The sequence below is a fragment of the Coccidioides immitis genome (genome assembly GCF_000149335.2).
Source record: "Coccidioides immitis RS genomic scaffold supercont3.2, whole genome shotgun sequence".
In the NCBI taxonomy this organism is placed as follows: domain Eukaryota; kingdom Fungi; phylum Ascomycota; class Eurotiomycetes; order Onygenales; family Onygenaceae; genus Coccidioides; species Coccidioides immitis.
In genome coordinates, this window is record NW_004504309.1 from 2786520 (window position 1) to 2806954 (window position 20435).

Consider the following 20435-nt stretch of genomic DNA (forward strand, 5'->3'; position numbering starts at 1 on the left):
TGGCCATCCAAGCATATTTATGTTCACCCTTTATCTTGGTCCGCCCTTTGTACGGTATGTTTGGCGTTTCAGAAGCCAGTCGATACCTTAGCTATGCTCGATAATACACCATGGCTAAGTAAAACGAGCATGCTCCGGCCACTTCTGCCTTAATTTTGTCTTGATGGGATAGGGAGTGTAACAGTTGGACAAATCTTATATATCTATCATCTCTATAGGCTGGTATTTTAAGCGTTTACAAACCCGAATCAAAAGGCAGTAAATATCGCTTCAACCAAAACACTTTTCCTTCTACAGGATCCAAGATAGTTGTAAAATGGGTCATGGGGCTGGTGATAGGGTCTGTCGTTGTCCACTCAACGAGCTCAGCTGGTGTTGCTGTCACTTGAATATCGGGGGTAACTGAATCTGAAGAGAGACCATTAGACCCTGGAGGCGGGGTGGATTTGCGGGTTGAGGATCTTGTTTGTTTGAGGGGGTCTTGACGATGTGCTACTCCTGTTGACATTTGTCGTGTAGCGGCCCGTTTCATCGCCTGAGTTTGCTGTGCCCGAACCTTTTTGTCCCAATTAGCTTGCATGCACGCTCTTCGTTCATTGCTATCTTCTATTATATCGATTATCGTTACTGATTCGTTGGATGTGGCCTGTAAACCAGCGTGGCTCCCCAGAGATGCCTTGTATGAGGGATCGGTAGTTTCCACATCGCTGTTTGTTGCAACAATAAAGGACGAGGATGAATGGACTACAGCAGAACGGTGATCTTTTTCCATTGCTATAGCCGATTTGCCATCACAAAAAACTAAGTATGCAGCGGTGGTTGGTATCTTTGGCAAAACTGAGGAAATGAGATCCAAAGAAACGTCCTGTGGGTTCGGTGGCTTTTTCCTCAAAAACCAGCCTATCCAAGAGGATGCAAAAGTCGTGGATGGTAGCAGACATTGCCGGAGTAGAGAAGAGATGGACCGACGGATACCGAAAAGAACCAGGAGATGACTGCCGTAAAATCTAAGATTGCCCCATGCAGTGTTCGCATTATGGTTAGGCCGGAAGTTGAGGGAAAGACTGAGGCCCTTGCGTACTCCGGTGAGAACGCCCACGAAGCCAACGTAGGTAACGCTCGTGGCAAGGACTGTCTCCACATCTGGGCTACGCACAAATTCCAGCTGCACGATCAACTTCCGTAAGCCATCCATGCTCCAGTCCAGAGTTCGGAAGTGTAGCATTTTTGCCTCTTCATCCCTGGGCTCCTTCGTCAAAGCTGCGCCACTGGTGCATCCCATCAATAGATCCAGAAGCACATTGAATGCCACAAGAAGATACATATCAATACCCGTAGCTTTGGATATCCCCCTAATTTCCTCTGTCTCTTCGTGGGTGCATAGTCTCCTCAGAAACAAGCGGGCTGCGCGTTCCACCCACACTACCGAGATATTCGGATGAAGGGATGCGATCAGTTCGTGGAAGAGCCCCGTGAGCGAATGTAGCTGATCGCGATAAATAGTTGCTAATTCCACATATCGCTCGGACGGAGGCAGAGAGAGATCTATGCGATAAATCGGAGGCACCTCTCCAAGAGCAGCGTCATCATCCTTCATCGCGCGCAGCTATGATCAGTAAGTTCGGGTGTCAAACAGTCTTAACTTACCAACTTGACACAGTTGCCAAAGAAGGGCTCTGGCCAGGGTTTCAACAAAATCAATCACTGAACAGGCAGCAACCTCTTGGAAGCCTTTTGTGGGTTGCCTGACCAGAGCACTTCTTCGAGGCGAAGAGAATGGATGAAAGCCGTGGCGTCCGCTTTGTTTACGCCAAGCAATTAATCCGCAGACTCTCGCGATCACGTGATATCTCAAGTTGGCGACAAATGCGACTGAGAAGAATCGCATGGGATAAATGTTCATTCACCTGGCTTGTACTTTTTCATGACGACTCAATTGGCTAAAAGCTCCAATTAGAGGACACGCTTCTGTGTTTCTGAAAGCTGCAGGGCCGAGCGCAGCGAAAATTGACGTTTTCTTCAGAGCATTTTAAGTTTGCCAAGATTCTCTCAGAGTTTAACTAACAGCATCACTCGAGGGATCTGTCCTCAATATCAGCCAGCGCGGGGGAAGCTGCACAGCTCCAGTTATACCCTTCAAGGGCCTGAGAAGATAGCAGAATATGCGGCGACGCCTCGACCTTATATCTTCTCTTAATAGCGGCTTCAATTAGCAAATTCTGTGGCGGAAACCCGCTTTTCGCAAACGTTAAAGATGTCGACCAGAAGCGCCCACGGAGAATTTGATGGAGATGCTGGGGGCCACGAAGAGGGCTTGGGCTCTGGATTCTCGGAAGAGGAGGAATATGAGAAAATAATGGCCTACCCAGAAGATCTGGATTACTACAGTCTGCTCGCTCTGCCTCGTGACCCTCCTCCAACGGAGGCACAGATCCGGTCAGCCTATCGAACGCTAACTCTCAGCTTGCACCCGGACAAACAGCCTCCCCATCTGCGTGAAATAGCGACGAAGCACTTCGATAGAATCCGACAAGCGCATGACACACTGATTGACCCACACAAGCGTGTCGTTTATGACATGGTGGGAGAGGAGGGCGTGAAGCATGAATGGGGTGTTGGTGGCATGTTGGGAAGGGGAGGAGAGGCTGAAAGGAAGCAAATTGGCATCAAAACTATGGACGTAGAGCAATTTCGGCGATGGTTTTTAAGGTCGATGAAACTCCGAGAGCTGAAGTACGTTGACCAACTGGTACAATCTAAGGTGTGTGCGTGGTTTTTCCTTGTCAGAGGACTTTTTAGACTCAAAAGCACGAATCACGGATGGTCGTCCTTTAACCAAATAGTTATATGAGTGTTTTCTCTACACCCATCCATAGAATCTTGGACTTGCCCCGTCCCCATCGCCGTTCTGGGCAGAACTGACGCTTTTGGTAACAGGGAACCGTTTCTATCAAAATTAATGCACACGGCTTAGCCATGAGAATGCTCGATCCATCAATTGCACCAGATGCACCGTTAGCTCGGATGTCGTCCATGGCTCTGGGGTTCAACTTCAAAACGCCATTTGCCCCCATGCAATGGCTCCGCCAGCTCAGTAGCCGTAGCGATGATGATCAAGCAGAGGAAGAAAACGAGGACGTCCCCCTTCCAAATGAGCATGATGCCGAACTGGAGATTCATGTGGGTGTAGGTGGAAAGCTTGCACCTGTAAAGCACTTCATTACGCTCATGGACCCAGAGACCCAAGAAAAAGAAACAAAGGAAGTGTGTATCCTCCTCCTTTACTTCTCAGATGAGTTTGGCTTACAAGGAGTAGGTGACGATACCACACGTTCTTATGGGTGAAAAAATCTCTCTCGGCGCCACTTTGCGCCAACAAATCCACATACCAGTTCAGAAAAGTCCTGCACTGTCGGCATTAATGTTTCCTCTCCTGGGAGATTCCGTAGTTGAAATCGGTACTTCACTGTTCCCGTCACCAGCATTCCAAACGAGTTTATCGAGGCGTATACAGCCTATCAAGGGCACAAGACCTTTAGATTTTACGGTTCAAGGCCTTTTCTCAGATATGAGCATGAAAAGTGCTCCGATAATAAATACCACCATTTCGCGGGGACTAGGGGCCCGTGGTCTTACATATTGCAACCTATCGACCGGAAAACTATCTTGGCCTTCCTTCATTCAAGGAATTTTCTCATCCTTACCCTCAGGCGATAATGAACAGCCATTTGCACCGGGAAATGCTAGCAAGTTCGAAATAGGATATGTTGCTCTGCCGGTAAAACGCGTGCAAGACAAATTTGATGGAGCCGACGATGATGACGAAGGTGCTGGCGGTGACTTAGGTGAGAATGGGGCTGATAGATCCTCCCATGAGCCTCTTGAAACATGGGGTTTCCAGCTCCATTCCTCCCCATTCTCCATGCAGCTGTCCATGAATTATGCGAGAAGTTTCTTTGGTGGAAAACTCGAAGAGCCTTACCGGTCCGAATGGAATTATGAAGGGTATCACCCACAAAAGCGAACCACAACAAGTCGAGCGGTGCGTTTGGAAGTTACCACAACTGTTGATGTAGACCTATCATTTGGTTGGATGGTCTCTGGGTCGCGTCAGGTGTCCAATTTCACCCGTATGGGGCTAGGGGTTGGCGTACAAGGTGGGAAGGGCCTAGTCTGCTCTTTGACGTGGTACAGACTAGGCCAGTCGATCAAAATTCCCATTGCATTATGTCCACTGGAGCATCTGGATGGCGATGTCAGTGTCCTCGCCGTCATGATACCGTGGATAGCTTATTCAATCGTTGAATTTGGCTTTTTGCGTCCGAGGAATCGAAGAAGGCAGAAGTTAGCCCTCGCAAGGGAGCGTAAACGATTAAAGGCCTTGGTCTCAAAAAGAAAAGCAGAAAGTATTCAAGCTATCAATCTAATGCGTGAGCAGGTTCAGCGGAGACAAGCGCGGGAGGCCGACAGGAATGGGCTCGTTATCCTGGAGGCACAGTACGGATATGTGTCTGCGCATTCCGGGCGCAGACGTAATAGTAGTGCTGATGACTTTTATAAACTGATTGATGTTACGATTCCTGTTGCAGCGCTTGTTGACCAGGGCCAATTGGCGATTCCTAGCCAAGTCATTAAGGTAAGAAGCTACTCTTTTACCAGCGTTGATTCAGTGCTTACGTTTTTGATAGTCAAAAATATTAGGCTTTTACGACCCTGCCCCATTGCTCCCAAAGGTCCTTAAAATACGATATCTGTTCGCTGGAGAAGAGCACGCTGTGGAAGTGAACGATACAGAAAGCGTAACGATCCCCATGCGGTCGCATATGCTTTAACGAGGCATCATCAGAATATATAACACTATGGGTCGACTATGTTCGGAGGTGCCTCTCTCGTTGCTTTGAGTGTTAATAACTTGCATAGTTTTGAGGCCTCTGCTTCTGGCGCGATTTTGGTGCCTCATTTGATTATACGCATAATGGCGACGATCTCGCCCTTCCGCGAATTCGTATACCCTGTGACATATTCTCTGAAGAATAAACTTTCTCCCCACTCCGAATGCAAGCTTTGGGGTACCTGTCTCTAGAGTTTACAAGGGGCTCGTTCAAGGGCTTGCTTTTCTGCCGCACATATATTCCAGAATCGCATTAAGGTTGAGCCGCGGAAAGGCTCCTTGATGAGGATATACCGCCCTCTTTTTTTTTGTGGGGGGGGGGGGGGGGGGGGGGCAAAAGAACACGAAAAAGTCCCCCAAGCATGATGTGTTGACTCAAATGTCGGTCGGCTGACCGAGGAGTAAGGCTGTTCTTTGTTTTACATAGTAGGGCTCCTCCGCATTTCACCGCCATAGCAGCAGACAGGGGTTTGCTGTAGCCAAGAAGTCTGCACAATGCATCAAGCGGACAATATACTTGTCTTTGTTTGATTATCAGCTGTACTCTTTTCTCCGTGTACTGATGTCACTTGTCGTCAGCCCAAGCACAGCAGCATGGCCCCGTTACTGTCTTCATCCACGATAGCATGGTTTCACAACATGATTGAGTTTTCCGCATTGATTCTGTATGCAGTACCGGCTCCCTGCAACTGGGCAAGGCGAAAGTTCACTGCAGCATGACTGTTCTGTAACAGGCCTATTGTGACATGATGCACAGGATAGGTGCTCCAAAATGATTCACCCACAGTAACATCAGCCTGGGGATTCTCATCTCAGTGTGAGTCAGAGAATAGTGAAGGTGTGTCCATTGGTGGGCTGATGCACCGGGAACTCACATCGAGGTGACATTCTTTTCTGATCCAAGCACCTCTCTGCTGCCTTTGCTCGCCTAATTTCCTTCACTCTACGCTTCTTCTCGTCCACACTGATCCACCTCCTTACTTTTCATTCCGAGCCCTATTGTCCCATGTGGAGCCCCATGACAGTTCCGATTTTGCGGAAATAATATCCTCTTGAGTCTCCAGCCTGAATTTGCTATCCCTTACACCCCCAGTCAGCAAATCCAAGTGAAGAATCCCAGGAGTGTGCTATCCTTCAAGATGTGCCTCGAATGTTGTTTCCCATATCGTTCCCTGATAATTGAAGAGGCACCAAAGAAAGCAGAGAAGAAAGAAGAGCCGAAGAAACAATGGTTCATGATCGAGCCGGGAGATACCATGTACCCTGCAGCGGTAAGGCTGCCTGGTCGATGCTAATAATTTTTTTTCTCTCTCTTTTTAACAGCTGGTGCCCCAAGCCCCTAATTCCCATATACGCGTTGAGCCTGCTTGAGAAATTTTCTTCAGCGCGACTTGTGGTTTCTGTTTATCTTCTCCCCTCATCCTCTTTTCCTCACTCTTTCTTTCTTTTTTTTTTTTTTTTTGGTCTTGCTTTTCTCTTTTGACCCATCTCACTACCTTTCCTCCTTTCTTCAGGTTTTCTGCTCTTTCATGTAAGCCTTGATATCAAGTTCCCACTACGGACTACTGTCCTGCTGCTTTTATCATGCCTCAGTTTTATCAATATGGGTTCGTTGAACCGAATCGCCGAACTGCAGACCCCCCGAATATTCCAAGTGAACCCATCCTCTATCAATATATTCCCGCTGGACAGAGGCCAGCCGATCCACCGGCACCAACACCTCCAAGAAATGATGCCCCTGCTCCTGCAACAATCCACATGACGCAGCAGATTTATACCACAGGCGCTATTGTACTGCCACCCTATCCCATTTCCTTTGAAACTTATTCCATTTTACATGTCTTTTCTCTGGCCTTGAGACTAATACCTTTGGTTTGCAGGGAGGGCAACAGCAAGCCCAGGTCCAGTTCGTCCCTCCGGCCCAGCAAACCTACCAGTCACCGGGTCCTATGGCCCCTGCTGCTCAGGCCCATCCCGGAGCTGTCCCTTGGCAGGGAGCCACCCGAGCCGAGATAGACGCGCAAAACATTGCTATTGCAAAAGCCACCGGTGCCACACGACCTCAAAGCCTAGTCCCATACAAGCCAGCTGAGGGTCAACAGTGGTGGTGCCGCGAAGTTGACGGCACTTATACTCTTCGCACCACTAACGATATCATGGAGAATCTCCAGCCAGGAAAATGGATCTATTCCTCCACTGGGTTCCCGTACTTCGTTCGGCAGCCTGCTCCCGCCTAAATGGCTCCGTGCTCAGCGACGTCTTTCGGGGTAGGTTGTCTCCTTCTTAAATCATACCACAGTCCGCTCTCAACAGAAAAGCTGATGAGCCAAAAGCCTCTTTTCCTTTTTTTCTAGTGAATGTCATGATAAACTTCTGAATTATGGGGAACTGGAATGGGTGTCAATGATGTAATGGGTTAAAGGGTGGTGTAAATTCGAACAGAAATGTAGCAAAGGTGGACCTCAACGGTGTCACGACAGCCAAACTTGTGCCTTGATGAATTATAAATGAGATCCACTCTGCCTACAACTCAGGGCTTTGTCAGTCTGATGACAAGTTGTTTGCCTCCTGGCCTTGAAGTCTGACCTCACCCTGATGTATGTGCAACATGTAGTGCAACAAGCAGTGAACTAGATATGGCAGTCAACCCTGGCCCAGGATGAGGACAGTGGCAGTGGACTTGTCAATTAGGCAGTGCGTTCTCTTGTGGTTTCCTGGATTTAGTCATTTACAACAATAGCTTTTATCATTTGTGCCACATGGATTTTCTTTTTTTTGAAAGTGCAATCCCACCAAAAAGGACTATATTTTTTTTAAAGATTGAACAGGAAAAATTTGCTGAGTGTCTCCTGGGCTGTACTTAGAAAATTCTACTCTTCTCTCTCTGGGTAGAGATACATCTCGTTTGAATTGCCTCCATCTTTGTACCGGGGGAACACGTTTAATGCGAAGGAGCCACCAAAAGTCATATATTCTTTGACATCAGCTCTCCAGGGAGCTATCCTTGGATTGGCAAAATATTTTTAACTCAAAGGAAGATGGCACTTTCAGCAGCGAAGAAAGATTGCGATATCACCGCGAGAAGACTGATTTTGACAACTTTTCGGCAGTCTTTTACTAATATTTTTTCTATCTGTGCTCCCAGAGCATACTAGGTGCAGGATTGGGGTGTAATCACTGGTTGCAGATTTATCTGTTATCTTAATTTTTGCACAGTCGAAGGTTAATGGGACATAGTATCCTTTTAAAATGGTCAAATGATTCCTCAACCTACACACAAATGGTGGTACTTTGTATTTACACAGCTCTATTCCAAGAAGATTCGTCTATTGAACTTTGAAGAATAATCAAAGTCCATTGGTATAGAATCATTAAGCCATCCCCATAGATAAGCTGCATACACATGAACAGCCCAATCTGGGACCTTCCCCGACGACTGACTGTGGCTTAAATGTGCTGTCATATTCTGAACAAAATTTTCTGACACTGGCTCGCCATCCAGAAGGAGTAACGCGGCTTTGGCTGCCAGTAGGTTTCTCACATCTGCAAGCTGGAGCATGTGCGCATCAAAAACCATGTTCATGGCTTTAAAATACTGGCGGCAAGGACTGTTCGAACATGAAAAGAAGTCAGTCTTGATGTCTCCAATCTGAGAAAGTGCTGTTGCCTGTTGCTCGATGGTATCCCAGCCCATGAGCGGTTGCAGTTTCATTTCACACATGCGATCCTGGAGAAATGCCACGTTGTCTGCGCCCGCACCAACAAACGGAGCAATGAGTGGTCTGAAGGCTTGGACAATGTAAGGTGGTAAAACAGGGAGTAAGCCCCATGGTTGCAATGCAGCTAGTGCATGTGCGATGAGCATGATCTGATGGGCTTTCTCTTTACTTAGGGAAAACCCTGGATTGACCTTTTCCATTGTCTTCCGTTCATAGTCGATGTCAGCTGCTGTTTCAACCGAGTACTTTAGGAAGTCGGCACCTGAGATGGAGACGAATTGCTCCATGGTATATTTGATCATATTGATCTGAGCAGCAGAAGGTACACTTGTCCAGATGCGGAGGCCACCGGCCAGGTCGTCATCCGCCGGTAATATTCCCGAAGCAATAATGATGTGATGATGGTCTCCACGTTTTGGCGTTCGCAGCACACCCAGCGCGTAATCAATGCATCTCTGAATCGGCAGCTCGTTTACATAGCGTGCGAGGTCTTTGGTAATATGCCTGCATCCGTCATGTGGGTCGAAACGGGCGAGTTGTACGAACGGTTCTCCGTCCGCGAGAGCCATGGTGCCGAGAAGTCCAGTGGAGTAAGTTAGCCCCGAGGTAGAGAAGTCAGCGATGGGAAATCCACATATAATGAGTAAAGCTGTAAATTCGTTCCGAGTAAGCCCGTAGCTGACCTTCCCCTCTTCAAATATCATGTCGGCGAGTCGAGGAGGATCACCGGGACCGAGATCGCCGCTGACAGCAGGGTAAATCTTTGCATCAGGCCCACCGTAAGCAATCAGGTCCTGCGGTTTGATACCAGCGTGTGCAAAGAGGTTGCTCCATCCGCTGGTTCCGCCGCCTTGCCTATAGTCCCAAGTCATTGAGATAGTCATATCTGTGAGATACGCTCTTTGCAGCCACCCTTGAAAAGATGGAGCAACACGTTCGACCAATCCCTGTCGGGGCATATTTTTTAGTGGAACGAGAACCGCCCAGTCTCCGGCAGATCTCTCCATCAGAAACTTCCTTGATCTCATCAAGCTGAATGCGACAGCTCGTAGCTGAGAAAATAGGGCTATGAAGCCGATTCCAGCGAACAACGTCCCGAGCCAAGTCCCAGCCATGGATGCAACATCGACATTATCGTTAAAGAGAAGGGGCGCCATGGCAATTACGGGCAAGCAAAACACGGCGATTCCCAGCCCACCTATCTGTCTTTCCCCGCTCCAAAAGAGGGTGGTGAACGTATATTCTCGTTCAGAGTGAGAGATCAACTGTTTGTGAATAACAAACATAAAAAAAACCAAAAAAAACAAAGAGAAAATACCAGCCGCTGTGACTGCCAGGATAGAAATGGCAAGACTGTCTATTCTTTGACAGCCGCATTCCCGTGTCTCGGGGGAGGACCCGAAAGGCGCAAGCATGGCTGAGGACGCTCTGTGAAGTTGACGAGCAAGGCAAAAATGACTTCGCTAGATGGCGAACGCTCATAGGCTCCAATTGCATAACGATCCCCTGGTGGCCCAGCCGCTAACGCTGTCTCCATGCGGTCAAGGAGGGTTGCTGCCAATCACCCCGCCGGCTCGATGAAAGTCGCATGAAGCTACGGAGGACTTTTTAAGGCCTAAAGTGGGAACTTTGGCGCGTTGGCTCTTCTGGGCTGCTGTACTTTGACTTGCTTGGCAATGTGGCTTGATCTGTGGCTGTGTGGCAAAACTGAGTTGTGGCTCGCCGGGCTTCTACGGCGTGTCATCCGGTCCAACTCTGTAGTTGGCTCACTATCAGGCTCAGCAGCGAACGCATCCTCTTCGTCCGATAGAATTCCTTTCAAAGGCTTCCTTTTCTCCTTTCCCCAGACATCCTTCTGACCATGACGTCGATTGCTGAGGGTCTTTTCAAATCGCTACCAAAGCCAAAATACACAGGTGAACATGAAAGACCGCCGCCCCATGCCCAGCCCCGGGGCCCGCGAGTCGTCGGAGCAGGTTCCGTTGATGAGTCGCAGTTAATACTAAAGGTGAGTTCCCATATGTGTTTGATGGATGCTTTGTACATTTGAATTGAAACTAATCAACTGGTTGGTATCTTTTTTTTAGCAAACTGGCCCTCCATCATACGGCAAGCGCGCAGGATGGCGACCACGAGCACCGGAGGACTTTGGAGACGGCGGTGCATTCCCCGAAATTCCAGTTGCGCAGTATCCTCTCGATATGGGTCGAAAAGGCGTCTCGTCCAAATCTAATGCCCTGACAATCCAAGTCGATGCCGAAGGCAAGGTTAAATACGATGCTATTGCTCGACAGGGGCATGACGAGAATCGTATCGTGCACGCGTCGTTTAAGGATCTTATTCCACTCCGTCAGCGAGCTGATTTAGGCGAGATATCACTAGACCGTCCCTCGAAGGAACAAGTCCAGGACCAGATGGAGAAAACAAAGGCCGCCCTAGAGAAGCTTGTATCTGGGGCTGTCGCTGCGCAGAAACCGAAAAATGTCAAAGGTGGAAAGAGGAGTGAGCCTACCTATGTTCGATACACGCCGGCAAATCAGATGGGAGATACAAGTAGGAAAAACGATAGAATCATGAAGATCGTGGAGAAGCAGATTGATCCGATGGAACCTCCAAAGTTCAAGCACAAAAAGATTCCCCGTGGCCCGCCATCGCCACCTCCACCGATCATGCATTCTCCTCCGAGGAAGCTTACTGCTGAAGACCAAGAGGCATGGAGAATTCCGCCTCCAGTTTCTAATTGGAAGAACCCGAAAGGATACACTGTTCCGTTGGATAAACGATTGGCTGCTGATGGTCGCGGATTACAAGATGTTGCAATTAATGACAAATTTGCTCAGTTTGCCGAAGCTCTATTTACAGCTGATCGTCACGCAAGAGAAGAAGTGAAACAGAGAGCTCAAATGCAGCAGAAATTGGCGGAGAAAGAAAAGGCGAAGAAAGAAGAGCACCTGCGGCAGTTGGCTCAGAAAGCAAGGGAGGCAAGGGCTGCGGCAACAAGTGGTCGACGCGAATCCCGTGCACGGTCAGTTAGTGGTAGTCGCAGTCCGTCTCCCTATTCATCACGGTCGGCGAGCCCAAGCGAAGATGAAGAAGCGGCCCGGGAACGTGAACGAATGCGCCGCGAACGAAGACAGGAAGCGGAACGGCAACTGCGCCAATCTCGTATGGGTGCTGAGCGGCGAATACAGATGATGGCTAGAGAGCAAAATCGTGATATTTCCGAAAAAATAGCCTTGGGCCTGGCCAAGCCGACTCAAAGCTCGGAAAGCATGTATGACTCGCGACTGTTTAATCAAACTAGTGGATTCGATTCGGGATTCAACGAAGATAATCCGTACGACAAGCCACTTTTCGCGGCTCAGAACGTCATCAACAGTATCTATAGACCGCGAGCTCAGGCCGAGGAGGAGTACGATGAAGAAGCAGGTGGAGCTGAAATGGATAAAATTAGCCGAAGTAATCGCTTTGAAGTGCTGGGGCGAGCGAAAGAGGGATTTAAAGGTGCTGCTGAAGCAGAGGTAAGCTCGCTCCGTAGTATACGATTTTAACATCAGATACATTGCTCTTTTTGCCTGAAGTATTACTAACTCTGTCCCATTATCAATAGGCCCGAGATGGACCTGTTGAGTTTGAAAAGGATACAGCGGATCCTTTCGGCATTGATGGAATGATTGCTGAAGTTACTGGCGGAGGATCCGGGGCGGGCCAGAAGCGATATGGAATCCAAGAAGCGGAAGATTCGAGCGCGCGTGGTCCGAAAAGAGCAAGGGTTAGCGATGACGATAGTGACGACGAACGAAGAAAAAGGTAAATCAAGGAAATTATGGCTCCTTATCTTGTATACTGGTGATTTTACCTCACGGCGTTCTGGTCGCATTGTCCACCCGCTTCAATTGACATGTATTACTCTTTGATTTTGGCGAGCTACCAGGCAAGGAATATTAAGATTGACTTCAGCATAATTTATTTTTGATCGTAAATTTACACAGGAGTTTGGCCTCCCTCCATGCTATGACATGTCCACTCATCACATGATTAAAGTGGACGTGAAAAAAAATCAATTCTCCATTTTTCCAGGATCCCACAGAACACGGGAATCCATCCCCAACGCCAGGACGAGTGTTTTAACTCCAGCAGTAACTTCAATCCTCTATTCCCATCCATTCACCCTCGCCGTCACTACCCTTACCGGCATCATCCATTGTGACGATATCATCGCCATCCGCTGCTTTTCTAGCACCGTTTGTTGTCCTCTGCACAGCGTCCGCGGAATTAGAAGTAGAGATAGCCGGTCCCTCCAACAAATAATCCAAGGCATACATATTCTTGTCAACCACCCTCTTCAAATCATCCCTGATCCCATCAACAGCCCTTTGTACTGCTCTTAGTTCTGTAGCGAATGAGCCAGAGTTATCCTTGATATATCGACCATGTATACTTAGTAAGGCACGTATCCAAAGCAAGTTAAACTCTAAATGGGGCGTTTCGTCGGCAGCGTTAGCCACAAAGCGAAGTAGGCGGGTTATGTAGACGGTGGGTAGAGAGCGGACGATGTGGGGGATGTCGCGTGGCGGGATGGATTCGTAGACGGTGCGGATAAGGGAAGATTCGTTAAGGCGGAAGGACATTATTAGTGCTTTAAGGAAAGAAGATTCTGAAGGGTCTGTGGTAGATGATGTCGATGAAGCGGACTTTGCCGCTGCGACAGTGGCGATGATGCTATCTGGAGTGATGGAAATGTCAAGATCGAAGGGATCGAAGACCAAGTCTGTGTCAAGGCTATAGACTAGTAGGCCTTCGGTGGATGAGGCGCAGAAAGACCGGCCAGTCGGGGAGAATCTCGCAGATGTTACGCGAATCTCAGGTCGTGTGTTGCGAGCCCCTGCGTCTCCGCGTTTAGCACCGGGAAGAGTCCGGTCGATTCGGTCTTCGAGATCAGACGCTTCCCCCGTTTCGTCAATAAGGGCTCGTGGTCCAGCCTCGGTCATGTTCTTGCTATTGAGGAACTCCATCGTACCATCAATCGAGGTATTAACTGATACTGTAAATTTCTTAACTAGAGAGCCTGTTCCAACATCGTATAAGCAAATATATTTGCTGTTCCCGGCGGCGAGTAAGCATGACCCATCTGCACTGTAGGTTATTGTTGTAAAAGTTTTCGTGCCAGCCGCGTTTGCCGCTGTGCGGCGATCCGTTATCTTGCGACCACCGGAGATGTCCCGCCGGCCATCGATACCTGCTTGTTGAATAGCATCTTTGACGGACCAGAATGTCAATTGCCCATCAAGAGTGGAGGCCGCGACTTGTTGTCCATCGGGCCTAAAAGCCACGCATAGTAGATCTGACTGTAATTGCAAGGGCTCACTGGTTTGGCTCCGTGCGAAAATATTCCATAATCGCACTGTACGATCCCAGCTACCGCTCACTAAATGACTTCCATCTGCCGCAAACGAGAGAGATGACACTGGTCCTTCATGACCCGCTAGTCGATCAAGAAGCTGCCCTGTTTGCACAGACCAAACATGGATGTCAAACGAATCTAAAGAGCCAGCGCAGACTACTTCTCCGCTTGGATCCACAGCAAGAGATGAAAACTGTTGCCTGGAAGGAGCGGTAAAAGTTCTGAAATTTCGATATCGGATAAGATCCCATGCTCTGACAGAGCCATCTAAGGATGCAGTAAACAGGACATTTCCTTGTTTTGTGAACTCGCATGCAGTTACAGCAGCCGTGTGTTCGGTAAACGTAACCACGCAAAACCCTGAATTGATGTCCCACACTTTGATCTTCCCATCATCTGCGGCGGTAATGATCTTTTGACCATCAGGAGAATAGACCAAAGAATTCATGGAGTTCAGGTGGCCCTGTTGCTTCAAAATATAGGACTCCGACTGCCACTCCCAGACCAAAAGTTGGCCCAGTTTGGCTGAACCCAAGGCTAGCCATTCGCCAGAATTGTTCACAGTCACATAGTCGATGTTGCTTTGAGAAACGCTACGCATGGTCAGAACACCTTGTAGCGAATGGGCGTACAGAGCTTATCAAGCATACCTGAGGAGATGTAGTTGGTTGAATTCCGGCAGTTCGTAAAGAGCAAAGATTCCATTCGAAAAGCCTACCACCAAAAGATTCGTTTTTGGGTGGAAGGCCGAACAGGTCAACTTTGCGTTTTGCTGCATGAAATAATCCTTCTTCGTTATCCTCCAATGAAGGATTGGACTCTCCGATGTAGATTCAGGCTCGCCCGGTTTATCTCCGTATTGCCATCTAAACAAAGCGCCATCTTTGCTAACGGTGTAAATCTAGAATGTGTTAATCTCTAGCTTCTCAGAGCGCTGGGATTGGCATTCTCACGGATTCCTGATCGTCCGAGAACCACGCGTCTATTACTCCCTCGCGGTGACCAGCTAATGTAGTGGGCTCAAAGCCTTCTTCTGGATCCAGACTCCATATTCTGGCGGTCAAATCTTTGGACGCAGTCAAGAAGAACCTCGAATCGCCCGACCAGCGTATATTTTGAACGACATCAAAATGGCCTGCCAAGTCTCTGTATAGCACAAACGGCGCGAATTCCAATTCACCGCTGGCTCCTGTGCCCGGCGTAGAAGGGGTGCGCCATATCTGAACTCTTCTGCCAACACCAACCACAAAATGGCGCCCGGACGGTGAAAAGGAGAGAGCTGAAACGGGAGATTTGAAGGAGAAATGATAGATAGTTAACCGGCGGGGGAAATTGGTCAAGATAGCCTTCCCTTGCTCGTCTACCGAAAGTAGAAGTTTGCCATTGGGTGAAAGGTCAATGCGGGCGATATTGGACCGGTGGGAGAATGGAAGGGTATAGGATTTATTGCTGGAGAGTAGTGAGTTAGCAAGACAGCAGGCAGTTTCATAACAGAGCAGTCTTGGCAACCTACTGCACCAGATCAAAAACAGAGACTTTATTCCCTACAGGGGAGAGCAAGCATGTCCCGTCCGGCGTGAAGAGGAGGTTTCCTTTGCGATAGACGGTGCCCAGAAGGTTGGAAAACTAGGTAGCGTGACATCAGCAACAAGCGAGCGGATACTAAGCGGAAACCCGAACGGCACGGACTCACCTTGAAATCTGTCTTCATCGTCCCCAGCGAATATTAGCTATCCTCAATCGCCGCCCTCGCGTTTCGCTGCTCTTCCCACCGCCGCAGCGTCTTCCGCAGCGAAAAAGCACCAAAAATTCCCGCTTAGTCATCAACCACAGGATACCGGGGGTAAGGATACTCCGATGCCGGTGAAGGTTAATGCTATGCGCTAGTCCTGATCTATCGCTAGCGCGGTCCGGGGTGTTTACCTCTTGGCCGAATTTGGCGTTTCAGGGGCAGCGAGCATCTTACGGCACTTCGTCCAGCACAGGAGAAGAGAAATCAAACGACGGCCCTCACTGCTCATCACCCTCTCGCTTCCTGGCTATCCCGCCTTTGGAGTGCCCCGTCTGCCTTCTCTCGTTCCCTACTGGCTTCATTTCGGCTGTATCTTCAATTTTTTTTAAAGTTTTTCTCTTTTTCGGAGCCAATTGATTGCTGCTTGGTGTTTTAGCCCGCACGACAAGTTCCAGCTCCCCAATGGCGCCCACGTCTGAGACCGCGACCCCTATTGGGATTGCCAACGTGAGTCCAAGTTTAACTGTCAAAATTACTGTTAAATATGCTAACTGAACTTCGCGAATAGCTCCCAAACCAGCGGTATGACCACAGAAGCCCCGTCACTTCGGACCGTGCATATTTCGGCAGCTAATAAAGTATAGACACAAGATCGTTGCAAAGCGAGGGGCAGCTTTTACTATTATGGTATAAGAGACCGGCTTAATATCCTTTTCGATTTCACTCAGTTGACGGGTTGACAGGTTGCTGGAGAGTCAGGCTTGGGAAAGACGACGTTCATTAACACTCTTTTCTCAACCACGATCAAAAACTACGCCGATCACAAACGCCGACATCAGAAGCAGATTGATAAAACTGTCGAAATCGAAATTACAAAGGCCGAGCTGGAAGAGAAATTCTTTAAAGGTAGGAAGTTGGCTGCACCCGCACAACACATGCCCGAGAGTTAACCCCTCGTAGTCCGGCTAACCGTTATTGATACGCCTGGCTTCGGTGACTATGTCAACAACCGCGATTCATGGATGCCAATTATCGAATTCCTTGACGACCAGCATGAATCCTACATGCTGCAGGAACAGCAGCCCCGCCGTACTGACAAGATCGATCTCAGAGTCCATGCTTGCTTGTACTTCATCCGCCCCACGGGACACACGCTGAAGCCCCTCGATATTGAAGTGATGAAGCGTCTCAGCTCACGGGTTAACTTGATCCCAGTAGTTGCCAAAGCAGATACTTTGACTCCCTCTGATCTCGCACGTTTCAAGCAGCGGGTAAGCAATTGTACCTCGTAATGTCTGGATTACATCTTTACTGACTCGGAATTAGATTCAAGCCGTGATCGAAGCCCAGGGTATTAAGATCTACCAACCACCCGTGGAAGAGGATGACGAACAAGCCGCCCAGCACGCTCGGAGTCTGATGGCTGCTATGCCGTTCGCCGTTATCGGCTCAGAAAAGGATGTGAAGGCTGCTGATGGCCACATCGTCAAGGGCCGTCAATATTCTTGGGGTGTTGCGGAGGTTGAAAACGAGGAACATTGCGATTTCAAGAAGCTTCGCTCTATCCTTATCCGAACACACATGTTGGACCTAATCCACACCACAGAGGAACAACATTACGAGGCTTACCGTGCACAGCAAATGGAGACGAGAAAGTTCGGAGAAGCTCGACCAAGAAAATTGGACAATCCCAAATTCAAGGAAGAGGAAGAGACTCTGCGAAAGCGATTCACAGAGCAAGTCAAGATAGAAGAGCAGAGATTCCGACAATGGGAACAGAAGCTCATCGCGGAGAGAGATCGTTTGAACAAGGATTTGGAAAGTACCCATGCAGCGTATGTGAACCCTCATCCCGTGTCCTACAGACGTACTGTTCCAGGTACCTAACTGTCTTGCAGTATCAAGCAGCTGGAACAAGAACTGGAGCAAATGCAGGGCTCTGCAGTTCGCAGCCACGGTCGTCGTTAAACCAAACTTGCTGGTTTTTAGTTTTAAACCCCTTACTTCGGATAGCAGTTTTCTGTACTTTGTGAACCTTTATTATTTTTCGCAAGGTTGTATTAACCTAGACTGGAATCCCTGCTGCTTTTACGTCAAAAGGACTGATCCATCTTTTGACCTTTATATCCCTAATAGTTAGCGATTCTTGCCAGATCCATTCATAATAATGCCATCTGTTCGCTTGTAAAAACATCCTAGCTTAGTTTACAAATTCTGAGTCGGTTTCGGGAGGTTATTAGAATTGGGATGACGCAGTGTTTGCTTTCCCAGGATTTGAGTTTGGTCGATCACCAGGCTGCCCGGAGTACAAAAGTAGGTTTGGTCGCAAAGCAAGCTCGCGTCTCACCTCTCGACCAAAACATTCAGGTAAATGTCGATGAGAACGCAGAGCTTTCCGACTGCCCGTCTGCATACTATAAAAACCCATAATGGTAAGAAGAAGCCCCAATTAGAGTCTTTGGATAGCCCACTCGCGCCTCGTCCACTTGGGTGGTAGCTTAGGACAGCCTTGATAAATTCAGCGAAACAAGTCGCAACTGACAAAAGGCTTCATTGCAGCACCGGTAAATGCGGTTGCCTTCTCCAGCTCACCAGGCACTTACATCCTCACTGGCTCTTCCGATCGCGATGTCCATCTTTCCCGCGCCGTCCCACAATCTTCCTCCGCGTCGGCCAACACCGTCACAACTACACCCATCCAGAAGTACGAGGCCCACGGGTATTCTGTGTTAGATCTTGCTGTGACGGCAGACAATGCACGATTTGTAAGCGTCGGTGGAGATAAGCAGGTATTTCTGTGGGATGTGGAAACTGGTTCAACTGTAAGGCGATGGAGTGGCCATGATGCAAGGGTCGAGGCGGTGGAATTTGGCGGGGAGGCAGACTCTATCGTTGCTTCCGGTATGTTCTTTGATATAATGGCGAAGAGCGTCAGGATACATCGCGAAGGGCGCCGAGCAAGAGCTCATAGTGGGTGGGCTCTGATGTTAAGCGTGCCGGGAACGATAGGAGGCTATATGATCTCAACAGTTTAGAGCTTCCATTGGCTCTGCTGACTTGCTAACGATCTATGGGTTTAGGTAGCGCTGACACCACTGTCAAGATCTGGGATACCCGCTCCCTGACCTCAAAACCTATGCAGACCCTAACGGAAGCCACTGACACTGTGTCGTCCGTACATATCCACACGCCTTCATGCTCCATCATGAGCGGAAGCTACGATGGCAGGATCCGCACATACGATCTACGCATGGGTGTTGTGAAGGTCGATGTCATGGCCCATCCTGTTACAAGTATCCGCTGCTCTGCCGACGGCAACGTAATCCTTGCTTCTTGTCTAGATGGCCGAATACGAATAGTGGACAGAGCCGATGGATCGGTCTTGAAAGCTTTTGGCGGTGAGAGCGGAGGTACAGGACGGCAGCCAGCATATAAGAATACAGAACTTCGAATAAGGTCGACCTTTGCGAACGGAGACGGCGCTGTCCTTAGCGGAAGCGAACCAAGTGACCAAACCCCAGGAGCGCATATTTTTGCCTGGGACGTTTTGAGTGGCAATGTCATAAATGTTGTTCCTGTTGGTGAAGATGTCAAAGTCGTGAGCTGTGTTGCATGGAATGAGAAGGGGAAAAATTGGGCAGCAGGATGTTCCAACGGTATGTCGGATTGTCTCCCGCGAATCTTTATCTGAGATTGACAACCTTTTTAACGCACTCACAGGGAGTGTTCAGGTATTTGGGTAGCCTCCTTTCCTTGAACCTTGGTGGCTGAAGCGAATATGTCAACTCTGCAGTAATAACTGTGATCAGGGTCGGAACTGCAGGGGCCAACAGCATGGTTGGGACATTTGAGGCTTTATCTTGCTGATGGGAGACTAAAGAACTACATACATACATGCTCCACCATATATGTAGAAGCACAGTTGTCTGGAGTAAACTGTCAGTCTCTCTTTGATTTATGTTTGCATTGGAAATCAAAAATAAGATGCGCCTGAACCCACCCCGCAACCTCTGACACAATGAGCCAAACCATAACCCTCAATTCCTCCAAAACCATGAAACTATAAGCTCAGCTTATGCAGTCTGTCTGTTGTTTTTGTTTCTCCTCTAAGATACAATATCCATGGGCTTCTTTGGACTTCCAAGGTGCGGCTTTTGGTCTTCAGGAGAGGGAACCATCCATCTTTGTCTGGTTTCTTATCCATTCCCAATGAGTATAGACTAGCCTTTGTTTTCACTCACCGAAAATCTAGTATCCCATCACAACATCAGGTTCTAATGCAGGACATCCTAAATTCCAGCAGATATCAAACAGAAGCCAGCAACCCAATTCACCCAGACATGGCTTATGCTGCTTCAGATCCTTTTTGTGGAAATCCTATAAAATCTTACTTGGGGGCTAGAGCGATGTTGCCGAAGCTCGGGTTATAGCATGCAGATATTCTCCCACGGCCGCGTCATTTGATCCTAGACAATTTGCTGGCTTTGGAGAAGTGTGTCATGCCAGTTTCCCACATACTAGTTAGCAGGGAACACCTTTCTTTGTTTGTTGAAGGGACATTTCCACCCAGTCCCGATGAGATGATGCATTAGAAAATGCCCACTTGACTGTGGAAGAGCAAAGCTGGCTTTATCTTGATCTTATTTCACTTCCAATAGCCCATAGTCTGATTGCTGTGGTAGTCCCGTC

At 48.5% G+C, this 20435-nt stretch overlaps 8 protein-coding genes across 8 annotated transcripts; 5 read left to right on the forward strand and 3 right to left on the reverse strand.

Annotated features, from left to right (window-relative positions):
- Positions 1-178: 178 nt before the first annotated feature.
- On the reverse strand, positions 179-1748 carry CIMG_06504 (uncharacterized protein). The gene has a single exon (XM_001242607.2). It carries the CDS (start codon positions 1595-1597, stop codon positions 236-238), a length of 1362 nt encoding a protein of 453 aa, XP_001242608.2. The 5' UTR covers positions 1598-1748; the 3' UTR covers positions 179-235.
- A 506-nt stretch (positions 1749-2254) lies between these two features.
- CIMG_06505 (DnaJ domain-containing protein) lies at positions 2255-5547 on the forward strand (the record flags this gene model as incomplete). The annotated part of the gene is made up of 4 exons (XM_001242608.2): positions 2255-2761; positions 2938-3264; positions 3317-4636; positions 4689-5547. The coding sequence occupies 4 exons, from the start codon at positions 2255-2257 to the stop codon at positions 4830-4832; spliced, it is 2298 nt and encodes a 765-aa protein (XP_001242609.2). The 3' UTR covers positions 4833-5547.
- Positions 5548-6475: 928 nt separating this feature from the next.
- On the forward strand, positions 6476-7128 carry CIMG_06506 (uncharacterized protein; the record flags this gene model as incomplete). The annotated part of the gene is made up of 2 exons (XM_001242609.1): positions 6476-6682; positions 6772-7128. The coding sequence occupies 2 exons, from the start codon at positions 6476-6478 to the stop codon at positions 7126-7128; spliced, it is 564 nt and encodes a 187-aa protein (XP_001242610.1).
- A 1000-nt stretch (positions 7129-8128) lies between these two features.
- On the reverse strand, positions 8129-9999 carry CIMG_06507 (uncharacterized protein). The gene has a single exon (XM_001242610.2). It carries the CDS (start codon positions 9765-9767, stop codon positions 8199-8201), a length of 1569 nt encoding a protein of 522 aa, XP_001242611.1. The 5' UTR covers positions 9768-9999; the 3' UTR covers positions 8129-8198.
- Positions 10000-10438: 439 nt separating this feature from the next.
- Positions 10439-12691, forward strand: CIMG_06508 (pre-mRNA-processing protein 45). Its single transcript, XM_001242611.2, has 3 exons — positions 10439-10618; positions 10698-12131; positions 12221-12691. Exons 1-3 carry the CDS (start codon positions 10472-10474, stop codon positions 12422-12424), a joined length of 1785 nt encoding a protein of 594 aa, XP_001242612.1. The 5' UTR covers positions 10439-10471; the 3' UTR covers positions 12425-12691.
- CIMG_06509 (periodic tryptophan protein 2) lies at positions 12551-15775 on the reverse strand. Its single transcript, XM_001242612.2, has 5 exons — positions 15708-15775; positions 15528-15640; positions 14968-15463; positions 14665-14915; positions 12551-14607 (listed from the first exon to the last, which is right to left on the reverse strand). The coding sequence occupies exons 1-5, from the start codon at positions 15723-15725 to the stop codon at positions 12756-12758; spliced, it is 2730 nt and encodes a 909-aa protein (XP_001242613.1). The 5' UTR covers positions 15726-15775; the 3' UTR covers positions 12551-12755.
- A 223-nt stretch (positions 15776-15998) lies between these two features.
- Positions 15999-17933, forward strand: CIMG_06510 (septin). Its single transcript, XM_001242613.2, has 7 exons — positions 15999-16253; positions 16315-16328; positions 16391-16433; positions 16490-16652; positions 16707-17017; positions 17073-17581; positions 17645-17933. Exons 1-7 carry the CDS (start codon positions 16209-16211, stop codon positions 17712-17714), a joined length of 1155 nt encoding a protein of 384 aa, XP_001242614.1. The 5' UTR covers positions 15999-16208; the 3' UTR covers positions 17715-17933.
- A 137-nt stretch (positions 17934-18070) lies between these two features.
- On the forward strand, positions 18071-19634 carry CIMG_06511 (WD repeat protein). Its single transcript, XM_001242614.2, has 4 exons — positions 18071-18178; positions 18306-18647; positions 18827-19402; positions 19467-19634. Exons 1-4 carry the CDS (start codon positions 18118-18120, stop codon positions 19487-19489), a joined length of 1002 nt encoding a protein of 333 aa, XP_001242615.1. The 5' UTR covers positions 18071-18117; the 3' UTR covers positions 19490-19634.
- Positions 19635-20435: the final 801 nt, after the last annotated feature.

What these genes read in the sequence shown, in the direction of transcription:
- CIMG_06510 (XM_001242613.2), top strand. Translation starts at nt 16,209, where the DNA reads ATGGCGCCCACGTCTGAGACCGCGACCCCTATTGGGATTGCCAAC. An exon ending in GGAAGAGAAATTCTTTAAAG is followed by an intron (nt 16,653 to 16,706) that starts GTAGGAAGTTGG and finishes AACCCCTCGTAG; the next exon opens with TCCGGCTAACCGTTATTGAT. An exon ending in TCGCACGTTTCAAGCAGCGG is followed by an intron (nt 17,018 to 17,072) that starts GTAAGCAATTGT and finishes ACTCGGAATTAG; the next exon opens with ATTCAAGCCGTGATCGAAGC.
- CIMG_06504 (XM_001242607.2), bottom strand. Translation starts at nt 1,597, where the DNA reads ATGAAGGATGATGACGCTGCTCTTGGAGAGGTGCCTCCGATTTATCGC.
- CIMG_06508 (XM_001242611.2), top strand. Translation starts at nt 10,472, where the DNA reads ATGACGTCGATTGCTGAGGGTCTTTTCAAATCGCTACCAAAGCCAAAA. An exon ending in AGTCGCAGTTAATACTAAAG is followed by an intron (nt 10,619 to 10,697) that starts GTGAGTTCCCAT and finishes TCTTTTTTTTAG; the next exon opens with CAAACTGGCCCTCCATCATA. An exon ending in AAGGTGCTGCTGAAGCAGAG is followed by an intron (nt 12,132 to 12,220) that starts GTAAGCTCGCTC and finishes CATTATCAATAG; the next exon opens with GCCCGAGATGGACCTGTTGA.
- CIMG_06511 (XM_001242614.2), top strand. Translation starts at nt 18,118, where the DNA reads ATGTCGATGAGAACGCAGAGCTTTCCGACTGCCCGTCTGCATACTATA. An exon ending in TACTATAAAAACCCATAATG is followed by an intron (nt 18,179 to 18,305) that starts GTAAGAAGAAGC and finishes GCTTCATTGCAG; the next exon opens with CACCGGTAAATGCGGTTGCC. An exon ending in GGCAGCAGGATGTTCCAACG is followed by an intron (nt 19,403 to 19,466) that starts GTATGTCGGATT and finishes ACGCACTCACAG; the next exon opens with GGAGTGTTCAGGTATTTGGG.
- CIMG_06507 (XM_001242610.2), bottom strand. Translation starts at nt 9,767, where the DNA reads ATGGCGCCCCTTCTCTTTAACGATAATGTCGATGTTGCATCCATGGCT.
- CIMG_06509 (XM_001242612.2), bottom strand. An exon ending in TCTGTTTTTGATCTGGTGCA is followed by an intron (nt 15,464 to 15,527) that starts GTAGGTTGCCAA and finishes ACTACTCTCCAG; the next exon opens with CAATAAATCCTATACCCTTC. An exon ending in TCTCGGACGATCAGGAATCC is followed by an intron (nt 14,916 to 14,967) that starts GTGAGAATGCCA and finishes AACACATTCTAG; the next exon opens with ATTTACACCGTTAGCAAAGA.